The 17,713-nt window shown below is 40.1% G+C and overlaps 1 protein-coding gene and 1 pseudogene across 1 annotated transcript; one reads left to right on the forward strand and one right to left on the reverse strand.

Annotated features, from left to right (window-relative positions):
* The first annotated feature begins 3,965 nt into the window (after positions 1-3,965).
* LOC139448405 (uncharacterized) lies at positions 3,966-10,793 on the forward strand (annotated as a pseudogene).
* Positions 10,794-13,758: 2,965 nt separating this feature from the next.
* Positions 13,759-17,596, reverse strand: LOC139448878 (filamin-B-like). The gene is made up of 6 exons (XM_071230400.1): positions 17,482-17,596; positions 16,443-16,622; positions 15,316-15,597; positions 14,929-15,078; positions 14,485-14,652; positions 13,759-13,835 (listed from the first exon to the last, which is right to left on the reverse strand). The coding sequence occupies exons 1-6, from the start codon at positions 17,594-17,596 to the stop codon at positions 13,759-13,761; spliced, it is 972 nt and encodes a 323-aa protein (XP_071086501.1).
* Positions 17,597-17,713: the final 117 nt, after the last annotated feature.

A 17,713-nucleotide genomic window follows, 5' to 3' on the forward strand; every position in this document is an offset into this window, starting at 1 on the left:
AAGCTTCTTAAGATAACTATTTCCCCAGAATACTATTCGTTTGATATCAATTTTAAAAGATTTAAAATAAGTTCTGCACATTTAAGATGCAGCTCTCATAGACTCAGATCGAAGTAGGCAGACATGGACACAGAGCCAGAGAATTGAGAATGTGTTAGCAATGTGGTTTAAATGTGATTGAAGATGAGTTTCATTCTCTGTAAGTCCGTCTAAAAACGACCATCTAAGAAGTATAGATATAAAACAGCCCTTTAATGTATATCCCACTCAACAGAAAATTATATCGATCATGTCAACAAGTGATAAAGATACTCTAAAAAAACTATCAATGTTCATTTATCATGCCAAGTTAATTATATTATGACCTGATAAACATATCTTCAACCATCCCCGAAAACAGAATTGTACTATGGGCCTGGTGCCTAAGGGGCATTGGTGTAGCCTGGTGCTCTTGTAAGCCTTGTCTTCGCACACCTAAAGGCCCGGGTCCTATACCTCACGTTGTTTCAATGTGTGAAGCCTATTTCCACAGTGAAATTGCTGGAACATTGCTGAAAGCGGCATGTACTCTTCACTACAGTAAGAATGGTTGTTAATTTGTTTTATCATATAAGAGCACATTGTCAAATCAATTCAAATTGGGTTTTTTCATCCTTTGATGTGGGTTCGAATCCCGGTTCGCCCCGATTATGTTTCTAGGTTTGTCGACACCATACCCTTGCTCGTGGGTTTCACCGAAGTGGTAAACGTCTGAGACCTGCACCACTTCGGGCTTTCCTCCCATATTAAGCTGACACGTCGTGATATTAATGAATACTGTTAAAAGCGGCGTTAAACCCAACTCACTCACTCACTAGGTCTCAATGAAACGTACATGAACAACTAATGATTACATCCAATAACTCACTTTGTACTCCATCCATGTAAACGCATTAGGTAACATACTCCAGCACAAGTCAATTATGATAAAACTCGCGCATAAACGTCTGACCCGGAAGTGATCTGTATTGCGACGAAGCCGAACAAACAGGAAGGTGAGTAATGCAGGCGACATATATGAGTAAAGATGTCTCGATAAAGCTATATTGTCAGTGAAATCAGAGAAATACATCCGTTGATATAGTAGATCATATCTTGTCAACGTTGATCTATATTTAACGTTACACAATTGAGAGTCGGGGATATCAGGTAAGCCCCCTTTCACAATTCAGACGCCATATCTCGTAGTGCATTGTGCACGATACATATAATATACCACTTAATCAAACAACTCTACCTAGAGCCAAACAGTGTGTTAATTGTCAAATACATGTATTAAGGTTCGATAGCTGTTTTCCCCACGAGGATCAATCTGAAAGCTACTTGTGGTGACTTGACTACAGTTGACCTTGAAGTGTGCTATATTATCGACTGCATTGCTTGAATGCATACGTTAAGGCAGCCAAACTACGTGCAGGACAGGCTATTTCTAGGGATTTAACTGTGTCATAACTAAGTGAGACGGATCATTTCATCCGGGGACTGTGGGTATTCGTGTATGTAGATCAAGGTGCAGGAGATACGGGTGGGGTAAGTAGTTTATGCTGTAGGCACAACAAACACTGGGTCGTGCGAGTGGGGTAAATAGGTATGGCGTAGGTAGAACAAGACCGGAGATACGGGAGGTTTATATAGTGTGTACTGTTAGATGGAACAAGGCCGGAGATACGGGAGGTTTATATAGTGTGTACTGTTAGATGGAACAAGGGTAGGAGATACGGGTAGAGTATATAGTGTGTACTGTTAGATGGAACAAGGGCAGGAGATACGGGTGGAGTATATAGTATGTACTGTTAGATGGAACAAGGGCAGGAGATACGGGAGGTTTATATAGTATGTACTGTTAGATGAAACAAGGGCAGGAGAAACGGGTGGAGTATATAGTGTGTACTGTTAGATGGAACAAGGGCAGGAGAAACGGGTGGAGTATATAGTGTGTACTGTTAGATGGAACAAGGGCAGGAGATACGGGTGGAGTATATAGTGTGTACTGTTAGACGGAACAAGGGCAGGAGATACGGGTGGAGTATATAGTGTGTACTGTTAGATGGAAAAAGGGCAGGAGATACGGGTGGAGTATATATTGTGTACTGGTAGGTAGAACAAGGGGCAGGAGATACGGATGTACTAAATAGTGTGATATACTGTTAGGTAGAGCAAGTGGCAGGAGATACGAGTGGAGCACACAGTGTCTGCTGTAGGTAGATGAAATGACAGGAGATACGAGTGGATTTAATAGTGTATACTGTTAAATGAGACAAGGAGCAGGAGATACGGTTGGAGTACACAGTGTCTGCTAGAGGTAGATCAAATGACAGGAGATACGGTTGGAGTACACAGCTAGACAGATCAAATGACAGGAGATACGAGTGGAGTACACAGTATCTGCTGTAGGTACATCAAATGACAGGAGATACGGGTGGAGGAAATAGTGTAATAAACGGTTAGGCGGAACAGGGAGCAGGAGGGACGGGTGGATTAATAATGTCTGCTTTAAATAGAACAAGGAGCAGGAGACACGGTAGGACAACGTAGTGTAAGCTTGAAGTCATCCCCTTTATCCTCACTAAAGATGTTTCTATTTGAACTTCTGAAAATATCAGTGTATGATTGTCATAACCTATACATCCATGGCTAGGACAAAATCGGCATCACCTCCTCCTTTGGTCCAATGTTAAGAAATATTTCTCTTCAATGTAGTACGTTTTTCATTTTGACCGATTCAACACTCACAAATATATGCAAAATTCCATTAGTTTCCCAAATGTGTACATCACATGGTCACCATAAATGGAAACAGCTGATTCATATGACTAATACAGTCTGATTGGCGGCCTTTCGAGGTCAATATCGCCAGTTATCAAATATGCATACATCACAGGGACCAAATACCTTATTTTTTGCTAGAGCATTTACCAAATAATAAGGAATACAGTAGGCTCCATTCCCTGTGGACGTCTAGTATCACCAGAATGAGAAAGGCAGTCTAATAAAATATTTGAACAATAAACATCTATAAACATGTATGGATACCTGCCGAGGTTGTATCCTTATCCCACATATTTTTATAATCTTTATTAATAAGCTTCTTACAGTTTCACCAACATTAATGGCGAAAAATGTATAAATGTGAGTGGATAATGATTACTACAGTTACAGAGGAGGTTAGATGGCTGAGATGTATTCTGCAGACAAACTGGTATGAGGGTTAGTCGAAATATAAGTAACTATAATTGTCTTTAGACATACCGGTCCTTTAAGAAGTTACGAAAAATGGTATGTGAAAGGTAAACAGATAGAAGTTACTTCATTAGGCATAGTGTTCACTCCTTGGCTCTCTCTTGGACCAAGGTTCAACTTTGTTTAACCTCAAAGGGAGATAAAACTCTTATATCTATGCTATCTATTAAAGATAAAATCCATATTTTTTGTTTGTTTGTAAATGATATAAAGATGTAAGAAATACTTAAATTACTCGTTATGTACGTAGAATTTCAATACAGTCTAATACATATCTTTAGTAACAAAAACGAAAATGACCAAACAAATCTGTGCTAATTTCTAAAGTATTTTAATGAACTTAGAATTCCAGTGTTACACTAAAGTGTAAACATTTTACGTGTGCTTCAACCTTTCCTGATAATGTAATATGTATTATTGGCCGGTGGTCTTCATACTGAAATACTGTCTGTCTGACATTTATAAGAAACATATAAATTGCCCTTATTTAATTAAAAAAATAACAAACTTAATCTTAGATGGGTTTTGTCAGGGTTATTATAGATTGCTTTCTCGTTGCATTCTTTAATGTGTTGTAAAGTTCACTATACCATTCTTGATAGCCTATGCGTATAATGGTATTGAAGTAATGTGGTGAAGTGCTATATTCCAGTAGGAAGAGAGCCAATGATATTCTTTGCTTCAGAATGGACACCTTCCCGAAGTGTTCTGTCTGTCAGCTGCAGTTTACCCTTAAAAGGTCCAGTCCCCTACTTACTGCCTTGTCTACACGCTGTGTGTGAGACGTGTGTGACATCTGCAGCTGGTGGAGTGATATCATGCTCTACATGTCAGAGGGAGGTCAACCTCACAGACACACGTCTCCAGAAAGATGCAGTCAGACAGAAGGAAATATTCCACCTGACAGTCAAACATAGTCCCACAGACCTCCTCTGTACACATGAAGATGACGGCAACCAGGCTGTGTGCTGGTGTCAGGAGTGTGAAGAGTTCCTCTGCGAATACTGCCAGAACATCCACAATAGCTTTAAGGCTACCAGGCGACATGTTGTTGAAACCTTTGGGGATACAGAATCCAGAGGCATCCATGCTGAACCTGTTTGTCAACTTCACAATCCTTACCCTCTTGTATTGTTTGACAAAAACTGCAACATTTCGATCTGTGCTAAATGCAGGATTGGCGAGCATGCAGAGCACAACGTTGAGGATTTAAAAGTGGCTGCTGATGCTGCAAAAGGACGAATAGAACAACATGGGAAGAACGTGACTGCACATCATACTTGTCACCAAGCATATTTGAAGAGCGTCAGCAAAGTCGTAAATGACACAAAGAATACAAGTAGTGCTCTTAAGGAGGCCATCCACCACACTTTCCATTCTCTGAGGACAAAACTTGATCAAAGAGAGAAGGAGCTGGTCATAGATCTGGAGAATCAGACGAAGCAGGAACTTTCAAAGCTGCACACTGTACAAGTTACCTCTGAAGGCGAGAGTAAAAGATGCAAGTGGACCTCAGACTACATCAGTACAGTGCTCAGATATGCCTCAATCTCTGACTTTTTCACGCTGGAGTGTTCGATACAAGACACAGTGAAGACGCATCTCAGATCAGTTCCACCAGAGACTCACAGTGCATCTGCAGCCAGTTTCAACACAGGGGGCCTGGAGAAATTGAAATCCTACATTTCTGACTTCGGGTCTGTCAATGAAGATGGATCAGCTGCTGACGAACAAACAATTGCAGGTATTTACTTCTTACTCTTTGTTTTATAACAAGTTTTTTTCTGATTGAAGTTTTGTCAGTAAACAAACAAGGAGTACACATTTAAAGACTTGTTAGTGTTTATGTTGACATTTTGTTTAATGTCACTTTAAGATTGGATTCTGATTTTATATTTCTACATCTCTAACAACAACTCGTGAATCAACAACATATTTATTTTGCAGATAAAGGCACTCAAACAGACGACAGACAAGTAACTGATTTGGAGAACGCACACAAACACGTAAGTACTTCTCAGTCGGTAAAGATGTGTGTACATACGTCTCGTTGTTTCTTAGATCGGTGTTAATATTATTTACGACTGACAGGATACATATCATGTTCGTAATTGTTTGTATATTGAACTGATTCCTGTATGTCAGAAGTAAATAAGCCTTCTTCGTGAATAGCCACAAATTAATTGTTTTCTTCTCTTTTATACTGAAGATGCTGGTGGTAGCTGACGATCCAACACCGTTTACACGTTTTGGTAAGATAATCTTGTATTGCCTTGAAATTAATAACAATAGAAAACAATGTAACTTTGAATATCCCCTCATATAGAGAAGCACATAACTCAAACATCCTTATAATTTGCATAAAAATAGTTCTGACTGGTCTGAAGATGACTGTATCAGCTTTTTCATAATTGTTTGGTTTAATATTCAAATTCTAGCAGATTTATTTTTTTCATTTTGAAATGCTGTTGCGATACACTTAATGGTTAAAGATCTGATACATTATCATTATCCATTAGTAATGTACAGCAGCTGAAGATGAAACTGTGTTGAACTGTGGTCTTCCCTTAAAACACCATAGATATTAAAGGGGCCTGGATGGATATTTTGTTGTGTACAAAAGTGGAGAACTTTCGATCTTGAAAACATCAAACGTACTATTAATGTTTAAATGAATATGAGCACATATATTTTTGTTCTTTTATCTCGGATATATTTTGCAGATGCGGGGATTAAAACCTACACTCTGGAAACAGGAACGAGGACACCAGTGCTTCTGCAGTGTGAGTACAATCAGATGCGTGCTGGACCGTGTTCCACTCTATATAGCGCCGTTCGCGCCCTTCACAACCAGGACAGGTTACTGGGTGAAGCGCTTTTTCATAACGTTGAACAACAGGATGCTGTACGGGGCGCTGATGAAACCCTTCGACTCAGTTATTGTGCTTTTTGTATTATTGTAGTACGATATGCTGCTGTATGTCGTCATGTTGTCTACCATCTTAAAAAAAGGACATCTTACTGCAGCGATGGTGTCCGCTCTTTAAACACAGGGCAAGGTACTGGGTGTATTGGTATTGTCCGACCTTTACACACAGGACAAGGTACTGAGTGTATTGATGTTGTCCGCCCTTTACACACAACACAAGGTACTGGGTGTATTGACAGTGTCCGCCCTTTACACACAACACAAAGTTCTAGGTGTATTGATGTTGTCCACCCTTTACACACAACACAAGGTTCTAGGTGTATTGATGTTGTCCACCCTTTACACACAACAAAAGGTACTGGGTGTATTGATGTTGTCCACCCTTTACACACAACACAAGGTTCTAGGTGTATTGATGTTGTCCACCCTTTACACACAACACAAGGTTCTAGGTGTATTGATGTTGTTCACCCTTTACACACAACACAAGGTACTGAGTGTATTGATGTTGTCCACCCTTTACACACAACACAAGGTACTGGGTGTATTGACGGTGTCCGCCCTTTACACACAACACAAGGTTCTAGGTGTATTGATGTTGTCCACCCTTTACACACAACACAAGGTACTGGGTGTATTGACGGTGTCCGCCCTTTACACACAACATAAGGTTCTAGGTGTATTGATGTTGTCCACCCTTTACACACAACACAAGGTTCTAGGTGTATTGATGTTGTCCACCCTTTACACACAACACAAGGTTCTAGGTGTATTGATGTTGTCCACCCTTTACACACAACACAAGGTTCTAGGTGTATTGATGTTGTCCACCCTTTACACACAACACAAGGTACTAGGTGTATTGATGTTGTCCACCCTTTACACACAACACAAGGTACAGGGTGTATTGATGTTGTCAGCACTTTAAACACATGAGAAGGTACTGGCTGTATTGGTGTTGTCCACCCTTTACACACAACATAAGGTATGGGCGTATTGGTGTTGTCGATCCTTTAAACACAGGACAAGGTACTGAGTGTATTGATGTTGTCCGCCCTTTACACACAGGACAGGGCACTGAGTGTATTGATGTTGTCCACCTTTAAAACACAGGACACGGTACTTGTTGTATTGATGTTGTCCGCCCTATACACAGAGGACAAGGTACTGGGTGTATTGATATTGCCTACCCTTTCACACAGGACAAGGAACTGGGTGTATTGATGTTTTCTGCCATTTACACAAAACACAAGGTACTGGGTGTATTGTTGTTGTCCACCCTTTACACACAGGACAAAGTACTGGTTTTATTGATGTTGTCCACCCTTTACACATAGGACAATGTACTGGGTGTATTGATGTTGTCCACCCTTTACACACAGGACAAGGCACTGGGTGTATTGATGTTGTCCACCCTTTACACACAACATAAGGTATGGGGGTATTGATGTTGTCCACCCTTAAAACACAGGACACGGTACTGGGTGTATTGATGTCGACCGCCCTTTACACACAGGACAAGGTACAGGGTGTTATGGTGATGTCCACCTTTTACACACAGGAAAGGTACTGGTTGTATTGATGTTGTCCGCCCTTTACACACAGGACAAGGTACCAGGTGTATTGATGTTGTCCACCCTTTACACACAACACAAGGTACTGGGTGTATTGATGTTGTCCGCACTTTAAACACAGGACAAGGACTGGGTGTATTGGTGTTGTCCACCCTTTACACACAATATAAGGTATGGGCGTATTGGTGTTGTCGATCCTTTAAACACAGGACAAGGTACTGAGTGTATTGATGTTGTCCGCCCTTTACACACAGGACTGGGCACTGAGTGTATTGATGTTGTCCACCTTTAAAACACAGGACACGGTACTTGTTGTATTGATGTTGTCCGCCCTATACACAGAGGACAAGGTACTGGGTGTATTGATATTGCCTACCCTTTCACACAGGACAAGGAACTGGGTGTATTGATGTTTTCTGCCATTTACACAAAACACAAGGTACTGGGTGTATTGTTGTTGTCCACCCTTTACACACAGGACAAAGTACTGGTTTTATTGATGTTGTCCACCCTTTACACATAGGACAATGTACTGGGTGTATTGATGTTGTCCACCCTTTACACACAGGACAAGGCACTGGGTGTATTGATGTTGTCCACCCTTTACACACAACATAAGGTATGGGGGTATTGATGTTGTCCACCCTTAAAACACAGGACACGGTACTGGGTGTATTGATGTCGACCGCCCTTTACACACAGGACAAGGTACAGGGTGTTATGGTGATGTCCACCTTTTACACACAGGAAAGGTACTGGTTGTATTGATGTTGTCCGCCCTTTACACACAGGACAAGGTACCAGGTGTATTGATGTTGTCCACCCTTTACACACAACACAAGGTACTGGGTGTATTGATGTTGTCCGCACTTTAAACACAGGACAAGGACTGGGTGTATTGGTGTTGTCCACCCTTTACACACAATATAAGGTATGGGCGTATTGGTGTTGTCGATCCTTTAAACACAGGACAAGGTACTGAGTGTATTGATGTTGTCCGCCCTTTACACACAGGACTGGGCACTGAGTGTATTGATGTTGTCCACCTTTAAAACACAGGACACGGTACTTGTTGTATTGATGTTGTCCGCCCTATACACAGAGGACAAGGTACTGAGTGTATTGATATTGCCTACCCTTTCACACAGGACAAGGAACTGGGTGTATTGATGTTTTCTGCCATTTACACAAAACACAAGGTACTGGGTGTATTGTTGTTGTCCACCCTTTACACACAGGACAAAGTACTGGTTTTATTGATGTTGTCCACCCTTTACACATAGGACAATGTACTGGGTGCATTGATGTTTTCCACCCTTTACACATAGGACAAGGTACTGGGTGTATTGATGTTGTCCACCCTTTACATACAGGACAAGGTACCGGGTGTAAACGATTTAAAACATCGGTACATAGCATTTCTTGCTATCTTGCTAGCATGTCAAATGTTTCTGAATACATGTTTTGTCCATACAATTTAGTGAAGAGAATTCAGACTGAAAACGCTTCATCAATATTTAAGGGTGAAAGTTTATACCATTATAAGTAACTTGAATGAGTTGAATATGAATATGGATTTAGTTAGTGGACAGCAGTTCAGCCATTTACAATGAAATAAGCATGTTGGATGTTTCATTAATTAAGCTGTAGATTGACCCATTGACGAACATGTCAAATATCTATAGTGATGATCGTACAGTCATCCATGGTCAGTATCAATGTCTTTTTGTTGAGGAATATGTAACGAACTGTGTAGAGATGTATGAAAAACTGTTCAATTTGAAAAATACATCATAAAACTATGCAATGTGTTAAATAATTCAGAAATACATGGCCAAGTCACAACATATGACGCGACAACCTCCCGTCCTCACGTGTAAAAATATCGTCAAACAACAGCTTTTTCTATCTTATTGTTTACTGTATTGTACAAGAAGAGTTTAGAATAGTAACAATAATAGTTTTATCGTGAAATAATGAAGATACCTATGCATTTTCCGGCAGCAAGTGTCTATTTCTGACTACTGACAGCAGACCAACTTAACTAACAGTTTCTGACAAAATGTTTCATGCAGAATTTATTTCATTGTCAATCCATACAAAAATGCATGAAAATCATTTTAAATACCCATACAAGTATCTCCACAGCGAAACTATTCGTATTTTAGCCACACTAATTATAAACAGACATGAACATCGCAGCCTGGTCGTTCAGCGCGGTGTTTTGTAAACATTGAAACGAGGTTCACAATAAAATGACTAATTTGTTAACTGCAGTCAGAACATTTGGTAAACTGTAAACAAAATGTATATTTCCAGGTCCTAAACTACAACTGGACGCTGCTCGAGCCAACACAGACTCGTTCCACGTAACAACAGACGGTGAGCTGGTCAACTCGCCGCCCGCCACACGGCACAGCGACAGCGGCAGGTTACAGACATACCGTGGCACCTGTAGTTCCACCCCCATCCCCTTTCCTCTAACCCCCTCTAATGTCACCCCTGCCCCACACACACCACGATACTGGGAGACCCACTCCAGTGTGGGTGTGGTGTTTGGATGGTCTGGGTTGCCTGTCCTGGAGATGGGTGTGGGGGAGGAGAACCAGGTGGACAGTGGGTTTTATGTTTGTGGACAGCGCCGCTCCTGGTGTGTCCGTGTATGGAGCTGTGTCACACACGAAGGGAGTATCTGTACCTGGGTGTGTTATCCGGGGGAGGATGGGGAGCGGTGGGAGTGTTACAGTGAAACAATGTCTGACACATGCGGCACACAGGCCACCCTCGACTATGGCGTTGTGCTGGATGTGGGGAGGGGGAGACTCGCCTTCATCGATCTCGACAGGGAGATTGTTTTGGCCAAGTTGGATGTTGAGTGGAGGGAGTCTCTTCTCCCCATATTTGGTGTTGGGCGGCCAGGTTTCTACACAGTCAGCATGAAGGTGGTCAGCGGGGTGGACATCACCATGACTGACTACAAGAAGTCACTTATTTATAGAGCCCTCACATAGGAAATAAAATATAAATGACATTGTGTAAACTTGTAAGTGTGATATATTTATTTTTACTGTCAAAAGTAGTGTGATTGTATTGATTGAGGCGGACATAGAAGTTACCTGTCTATGTGTTGTTTGTTGTGTACAAGAATGTAACAAGGTTAGCTAAGTGTGTTGTTTTCTACTTGACTAGTTTTTGTGGTGTATTAGAAACATTTTGCATCCTCACATGAGTATTGTTATGATTATTAATCTGCGGTAATCGATCAGTTTATCACACATTTCCTACATTTCTGGGAAATGGCACAACAAACAACTGAGTGCACAAATTCATCAAAAGTTGTTTCAAATCATGAATTTGTTGTCATGTTTCGTTTCTTCTCTGTAATATGATTGTTTTAAATCCCCACATGAATAGTGTTGTGCTGAAAGTATTGCAGTTGTGCTGCCACATTGCCACATTTGATGTCAGTGAAGAAATGGGATGAAAGTGATTGAAGCGGACATAGAATGTACCTGTGTACATGTGATGTGTGTACAGAAATGTTACAAAGTTCACTGAATACTTTGTTTCTCTATTCTCATGTGTCGTGCTGTGTGAGAAAAACATTTAGAATACTCACAGTAGTGTTTGTTTAATTATCTGCGCTTATATTTTCAAATATTGTGTCGACCTGAACATGCTAACACCACTCTCAGTGTGAGCACAGAAATACGAATCAAGTTCGGAGGATGTTTTATTTTATAATTTGCTGCTATTTTGCTCTAAATAACAAGTATTTCGAATCCACACATGGCTAGTCTACTGATCAACTGATGCAGAAATGTCAGACTTAAGATGTTTATTCCAACAAGTCATCTTTCCCCTTAAATGACTGGATTTGCTCTGCAATGTCACAACGAATTCATTATTCAAATTCACTTGATAAGGGCATTGACTTAAAAGGGGCATTCACTTGATAAAGGCATTCACTTAATAAGGGCATTGACTGAATAAGGGCATTGACTTAAAAGGGGCATTCACTTGATAAGGGCATTCACTTAATAAGGGCACTCACTTAATAGGGGCATTCAATTAATAAGGGCAAGGAAGATGATTTATATTAATAACATAAGGGATCTGCCATTTTGTATTCTGGTGGAGGGGGGCCTGGGATTTTGCATTGAGATTAGTTATGTTTCAGCTTCAGCTGCAGAACCAGGGTGTTTTTTAAAGGTATGAGCCTGATTTTTTTCAAGAATAACACTTTGCAACAATGTTATTTTTGTTGCAGGTAATTCCTTTTTTTCAACAGTCTTAAGCATAGTTTGTTGTTTTTTCAAGAATTTTTAGAGACCCCTCCCTAGGCATGTTCAAGCTGTAAAACTGTACATTGGATTTCACAGGTATGTATTGATAAAGAGAACGAAGATAGTAGACTTTATCAGTCTCATAAATTAGCGGGTAGCAGGATTTTACCACTGTTCAGTTGCAGCATGGGGGTTCTCGGGTAGAATTTTATATGCAATGTATGTGAGAGGTGTTCTCGCAACGAGGTCGGGGTGCTTTTGCTTCTTACTCTTTAAATAGTATCTGTACAAAAACGGAAGGATAGGTAGCAGTAAACACACTGTATGAAAACATTTTTAGTAAGGATAAGATTTATGGAACAACAACCTCTTTATTACAATTAGGAGCGTCGTTTTGGTGTAGCTTCTAACAAGGTTATCAAGCAAGTGATCAAACAAACGCTTGTCTTTGTAGTAAACCACAGCAGGTGCTTATGTCGTAATAAAATACAACACATGCTTATATGAATTATAGTTTATTGATTATGACAGATACAGCCATGCCTAGCATAACATACAACCATTCTGTGTCAAGTATTTATAAGACCTCTAGCACTGTATGCTTAGTCTGCTATATAATATCAAAGATTAATGACATAAATATGCTGATATAAAAACCATGCCTACGGAACAGTCAATAATAAGGCAAATTATCACCAATATACGATATCAGACTTGAAAGTAAAGTGTGTATCACAAATGAATTGATTTCATTAAATTTTGAAGCAACTGAATCATCCTCTAAATTATGATAAATATTTGATATCATAGCACATAAGGCCAACTCGCTTATATCTAACAAATTCTGATCAATTTCAACACTGAACTACAGTGGATTTCACTTCTCTATAGTCTGCACGAAATTTTGCTCTATGAGGGACAAATTTCTAATGGAAATGTTCTTGCAGCCAAATGACATGATGAATGATAGAAAATGTGGACAAAGAATAGAAAATTAACAAATAATGTATAAAAGATATTGAAGCCTTCCCTTTCACCCAGTAATTGGAATGAGTACAGATTATAATCTCATCATTGAAGTGTGGTGTATGAAATATCACATGCTTGATATCAGCAACAATGAGTCATTTAAGTACATGCAAAACATGACGATGTTGCCAGCACTGAAGATAAACAACTGAAATAGAAAAATACACTATACCACAGTCATTTGCAGTTCATAAACTGACACATATATACATTACATTTGATCATTATTCACAACATATTGAACAAGGAACAAACGAGATGTAGAACAATATGTTGAATTATAAAAATACCAATATCAAATATTTTTGTCATGGAAATGATAAATTCAGATCTAGATACCATGGTAACGAACTTTTGTTCATACATTTCCCTGGTGGATTATTTCAATCTGAAAATATACTTTGCATAGTCTAATAAAGATGTGGTTCCAAAATTTCATTTCATAAAAAAATTAAAAACTTTTGTTTTGAAAAACAAATATAACTTAAATCATAAATTAAATTTGTTATCCATGCTGATATTAATTTGTTTCTTTTGATCAGAAATCATTTTGAATTATATAGAATTTTTTTTAAAGTTTTTTAAAACTCCTCCCTCCACTGGCTGTAACTGGGTAGTGTGTTGCTTGAGTAGGACTGTTCTTGCAAGACTTGTTCCAGCTCTAGCGAGTGTCCACAATGTGCACTTGGAACGGACTGTCCTTTTGGCTATCTCTGTACATTTCCACTTGGAACGCCCCTTGAAAAGGAAATACAATGCATAAAACAGTTGTCTCCCATTACTGAAAAAAACCCTGTCATGATTGTGTATTGAACATGTTATTTCTGTTTCAAAGTTCGCGTGCATCACCGCATGACACCTCTATGTAGGAGGAAAGCCGTAAGTAATGCAGATTTTAAGATTTTCATTTGGTGCCACCCACGATTAAGGGTGTGATGCTGACAGGCAAACAGTCGCGTTCAGTAGGAATCTGGGAGTGGAACCTGTATCATAGATTCTGGCATGGCTAAGGTACTAAACTTTGCAACTACATTTGACAGTGGACGAAACTGACTACAAGTATGTATGCTTCTTTCACCTATTGTTCTTTTCATCAGGAGTATATAAATCAAAACTTTTATTGTATCTCTAGAGTTAATGTCTTCTTGGTCAGTTGCTCACTAAAATGTTGACTGACTGAAATGATGAAACAGTTCATGTTCACTGTATCTCGATAATTAAAAATATAAATCACAAATGTCCCTATAAGATTATTTCAGGAAATGTCTCAATCACAAGGAACAATGCTGTATGCTTGTTTTTAAAATCTGAACAAAGATATACAGTCAGTTTTCAAGGGTAAAGCAATAAAATTGAGATAAAGTTTGGTGAGACGAAGTGTCTATACCTTTAGGTCCTCTAATCCTGACCATGAGCTGTCCGGCACCAGCGCCGCGGGTCTCCACAATAAAGCGGGACTGGAAGGTTGCTAGGATACCATGCTCCACGCCGGGCCCACTCACACGCACTTTGCTGGCATCTGGTTGTGCAGATACTCGGAAAACAAAGGGGCTTCCTGAGAACAAATCAGTAATACAAACATCACACATTCAAAACTATCTTGTTAATAAATACTTGGATTTACAAAGGATTGACACTTTGACCTAGTTCCTATATTTGCACACTGGATCATAAAAGTGTCCTTAAGAACCCACCATCCTTAAATATGATTCCAGTCATCATACAATTAATGTCTTGGGAAAGTGTTTCTTGAAATAAATCTTCAACAGTAAGTGAAAAATACAAAACACAAACGACACGACTGCCACTCTTCGCCAGAAAGTGTACACACCTAGAACATGCTCGCCGCCATATTTGACCTGCAGAACATGTCTTCCTGGTTCCTGAGCCTTGACTAAGAGACGGAAGGTGCCATCCCTGTTGTCCTCCAGGTCACAGTAGGCCACCTTGTTGGGACCACTGCAGAATGCTGTTAGCTCACCTGGATACATGAAGAGCATCATATGATGTGAGTAGTGATATAATACAGATTGCAGGACATTGCAGTTTTTCTGATGTCCTAAATCTAGAGGTTATTTTTCTTTAAAATCAAACAAGATATCTCCTTGTAAGCCAGATGATGAGCTAACCCCAAAATATGAATCTTGAGTCACTCAGCTGGTCTCATAAAGTTATCAAGAAATCTGGAATATGACTTAAAGCTGAAACCATTCTTTACCTGGCCCTGCTTTCCTTGTGTCAATTCTGATGTCAAGGTCACGGCCCAAAAGACCTCCCTTTAAACCTTCACCACTCACAGCAACCTTGTTTGGGTAGAAAGCACCAATGACGTTGACCTTGAATGGAGCCCCCTTGACCTGTCGGCCATTCCAGGTGATGTGGAGGAGATACGCTCCAGGGATGACAGGAATGTAAGTACATCTGTACTTGCCGCCGCCAAGTGGTGACGTGATGACGTTGACCTCCGCTCTTACTCCTGTAAGCTGCACCTGGGGCTCACCTGCATATAAATAACATCTTCCAATACCTGTACACACTCCTGACAATTTCAACACAGCTGATATTCATTACACAAAAAAGCATGGAAAGTAAACCCACTAATTACACCCTTTGCTAAATTCACAAATAAAATCATTGATTCAAAGAAAACAATACTTGAAAACATATGATAATAAACTGAAACATATTTCAGTTAAAAAGGATCAGAACATCATCTTCAAGGGGATCAAACTCCGCTCTAGGTCTTGAGATTGTCACAAGTGACGAGTGCCAAACGTTGTCTCTGTGTAGACAGGCTTATTAGTAATGGCCAGATTAATACACAATTGATCTTGAGCTTTAGCCCGGCATTGTTTCAGTTATTTATTAAGGTATATATGCTCATATCTCCATGAGGTACATTATAAGTTGTAAACTCCGGCTGATGGTACAAAACTGGATGCAGGACACATAAAACCACATATACACCTCCTGATACTGCCACAACGGATTTGTCATGCCGACATGTTTCAATCTGCCATTGCTAAATATAGAAACCAGCTGTTCGATTGATCTGAGTAGAGCTGAACTCGTGCCGTGTCATGTGACTTTCATTGACTGATAAACAACGTGTGGCTATTTGCTCTGAGGCAGGATATAAGGGGTATAATCTCCCAATAGGAAATCCACATGCAGTCTGTTTTGTTTTCTTCATGGTGAGGTTTAAGGGGTTTATTTTCCCGCTCAGAAATTTATTTCCCTCCCAGACGGTTTACATGGTATTTTATCAAGATCACATGAACCAATCAGATCTCAACATTGTTACATGGAGGTAAGATAAATAAGATTACTTTGATGGCCTCCTACCTCTGCCAGCCTGGGAGCCATCAATGAAGAACTCGGCCTCCTCTCGGACTGTAGCCTCCTTCAGTCCCCGGCCAGAGAGGATGATCTTGGTGATGTCATGGAAGCCCCCAGTAGCATAGTCGGAGAATGCAGAACCGGACAGAGGATGGTCCGACCAGTTCAGGTGGATGTAATGATGACCTGAATCACAGATGTTAAATGAAGGGGTGTTATGGTCTAATCATCTCAATCGATGTATTCATTGCTAGTCTGTGTATCATAACCACAGTTTTAGCTCTGAAATTTGATAGGACAATGATTGTTATTTGTTCTGTAAAACAACTCTGGTTGCCTGAAAGTTTGCCAAATGACTATTATCAATCTTCAACCTTTTAGATAAATGTGATGGTGGTCATAGAACTGGTTCTATAGACTACCTCAACTACCTCACAAAAAATCAATGACTGAGTTAGATTTTATGTCACTATTAGCAACATTCCAGCCACATGGGCTTTACACATTGTACCCATGTGAAGAATTGGAAGCCTTTGGCATGAGGCGCCAATGCTTCAACTACTATAGCCTACAAAGTTGACATAATTTATGGATAATGACTCCTTTATCATATTGTAATCGTGATGCTTCGATATATATCCTTAGGCTGTTGTCAAGGAGAATTGAATAATGAACATGGTACACAATTATATACACCTCACGACCCCCACAAACATATCCTCATCAGATGCTTACATACAGCCACACTTCACAGCCCAAACAAACATGTCCCCATCAGATGCTAAAACACAGCCACACTTCACGGCCCACAGAAACATATCCCCATCAAATGCTTACATACAGCCACACTTCACAGCCCAAACAAACATGTCCCCATCAGATGCTTACATACAGCCACACTTCACGGCCCACAGAAACATATCCCCATCAGATGCTTACATACAGCCACACTTCACAGCCCAAACAAACATGTCCCCATCAAATGCTTACATACAGCCACACTTCACGGCCCACAGAAACATGTCCCCATCAGATGCTTACATACAGCCACACTTCACAGCCCAAACAAACATGTCCCCATCAGATGCTAAAACACAGCCACACTTCACGGCCCACAGAAACATATCCCCATCAAATGCTAACGTACAGCCACACCTCATGGCCCACAGAAACATATGCCTATCAAATGCTAACATACACCTGTATCTCACGCCCCTACAAACATCACCCCATCAGATGCTGACATACAACCACACCTCACGGCCCCAACAAACATG

Source organism: Haliotis cracherodii, unplaced genomic scaffold (assembly GCF_022045235.1).
Source record: "Haliotis cracherodii isolate W230 unplaced genomic scaffold, xgHalCrac1.p SCAF_7, whole genome shotgun sequence".
Lineage (NCBI taxonomy): Eukaryota > Metazoa > Mollusca > Gastropoda > Lepetellida > Haliotidae > Haliotis > Haliotis cracherodii.